The sequence below is a fragment of the Myotis brandtii genome, unplaced genomic scaffold (genome assembly GCF_000412655.1).
Source record: "Myotis brandtii unplaced genomic scaffold, ASM41265v1 scaffold2049, whole genome shotgun sequence".
Taxonomy (NCBI): domain Eukaryota; kingdom Metazoa; phylum Chordata; class Mammalia; order Chiroptera; family Vespertilionidae; genus Myotis; species Myotis brandtii.
In genome coordinates, this window is record NW_005357632.1 from 25,182 (window position 1) to 26,474 (window position 1,293).

Genomic DNA, 1,293 nt, shown 5'->3' on the forward strand with positions numbered 1-1,293 from the left:
CTAACTCCCCTTCTGCACCTCTGTCTCCCTGACTCTGAGTCTGGGCCCCGGATGGTGGTCAGACGGGCCCTGGGGGCACCGCGACACGTCCCCAAATTCAGTCAATCCAGACGAACTCCTTGGGGAGAAACCACCAGGGGGATATGGTCTCACCCAGCGGTTCTCAACCTGTGGGTCGCGACCCCTTTGGCGGTCAAACGACCCTTTCACAGGGGTCGCCGAAGACCATCCTGCATTTCAGATGTTTTCATGACGATTCATAACAGCAGCAACATGACAGTGATGACGTAGCAACAGAAATAATGTTATGGTTGGGGGTCCCCACAGCATGAGGAACTGTATTCAAGGGTCCACCGATCTGGATGCCTTTGAACGGGGCGAAGTCCGTAAACTGGACGGCCGCCTCCTCGCTGGTCCCGTTGACCAAGAAAAAGTAGGTGTCCGTGAGCTGGGACCCCACAAGCTCGTCGAATCGACAGCCCACGCGCGTCCCCGACGAGTCAGCCACGTAACGGGGACACTCGACCTCGTCCTCCTGCCTGGAATTTACAAAGGGGGTGGGGGTGTGGGTGGTCAAGGGGTCAGCCAGGGAATGGATCCTGTTAGGGGTCCATCATGGGGACCCCAATCTCTCCTCCCATCTTCCCCTCCCCCCACCATCTCAACACTGAAAACTGTCCAAAAACGGGCAAGAAGACTGGCCGGTGTGGCTCAGTGGTTGAGCGTCGACCTGTGAACCAGGAGGTCTGGGTTCGAATCCCGGTCGGGGGCACATGACTTTCATCGCCAGTAGGGGGCGTGCAGGAGGCAGCCGATCCGTGATTCTCTCTCATCATGGATGTTTCTCTCTCTCTCTCTCTCTCCCTTCCTCTCTGAAATCAATGGAAAAAAATATATATATTTATAAAAAGGGACAAGAAAAGGGACACGTTTTTATCATGAATTAAGCATGACACCCCAGTGGAATGCCTGTCCCAGAAAATCACAGACAGATTGTAAAAACAGGAAGAAATCTCACCGTTTTAATTTTTTAAGACATATTCACTTTCATTTTTATTTATTTATTTATTCTAATACGCTTTAATTATTTACGTAATCAGGTTTTTGTGTTTTCCGCCCCCCCCCAGAACATATGAGCAAAAAGTTGCGACCGGCAACAATGCAAACATTCCAATCACCTGCAAATTGTCATTTCATTTTTTATTGTTTTTTAAAATATGTTTTTATTGATTTCAGAGAGGAAGGGAGAGGGAGAGAGAGAGAAAGATCAATGGTGAGAGAGAATCATGGATC

The 1,293-nt window shown here is 49.7% G+C and overlaps 1 protein-coding gene across 1 annotated transcript in view; it reads right to left on the reverse strand.

Annotated features, from left to right (window-relative positions):
* LOC106725951 (granulocyte-macrophage colony-stimulating factor receptor subunit alpha-like) overlaps positions 1–1,293 on the reverse strand; it is a gene marked incomplete at its 3' end in the record, with an annotated part of 12,936 nt that overhangs the window by 7,159 nt on the left and 4,484 nt on the right. The window contains exon 4 of the mRNA XM_014538906.1: positions 355–539. Coding sequence (XP_014394392.1) covers positions 355–539 — 185 coding nt within the window. The remainder of the gene's footprint in view (positions 1–354; positions 540–1,293) is intronic.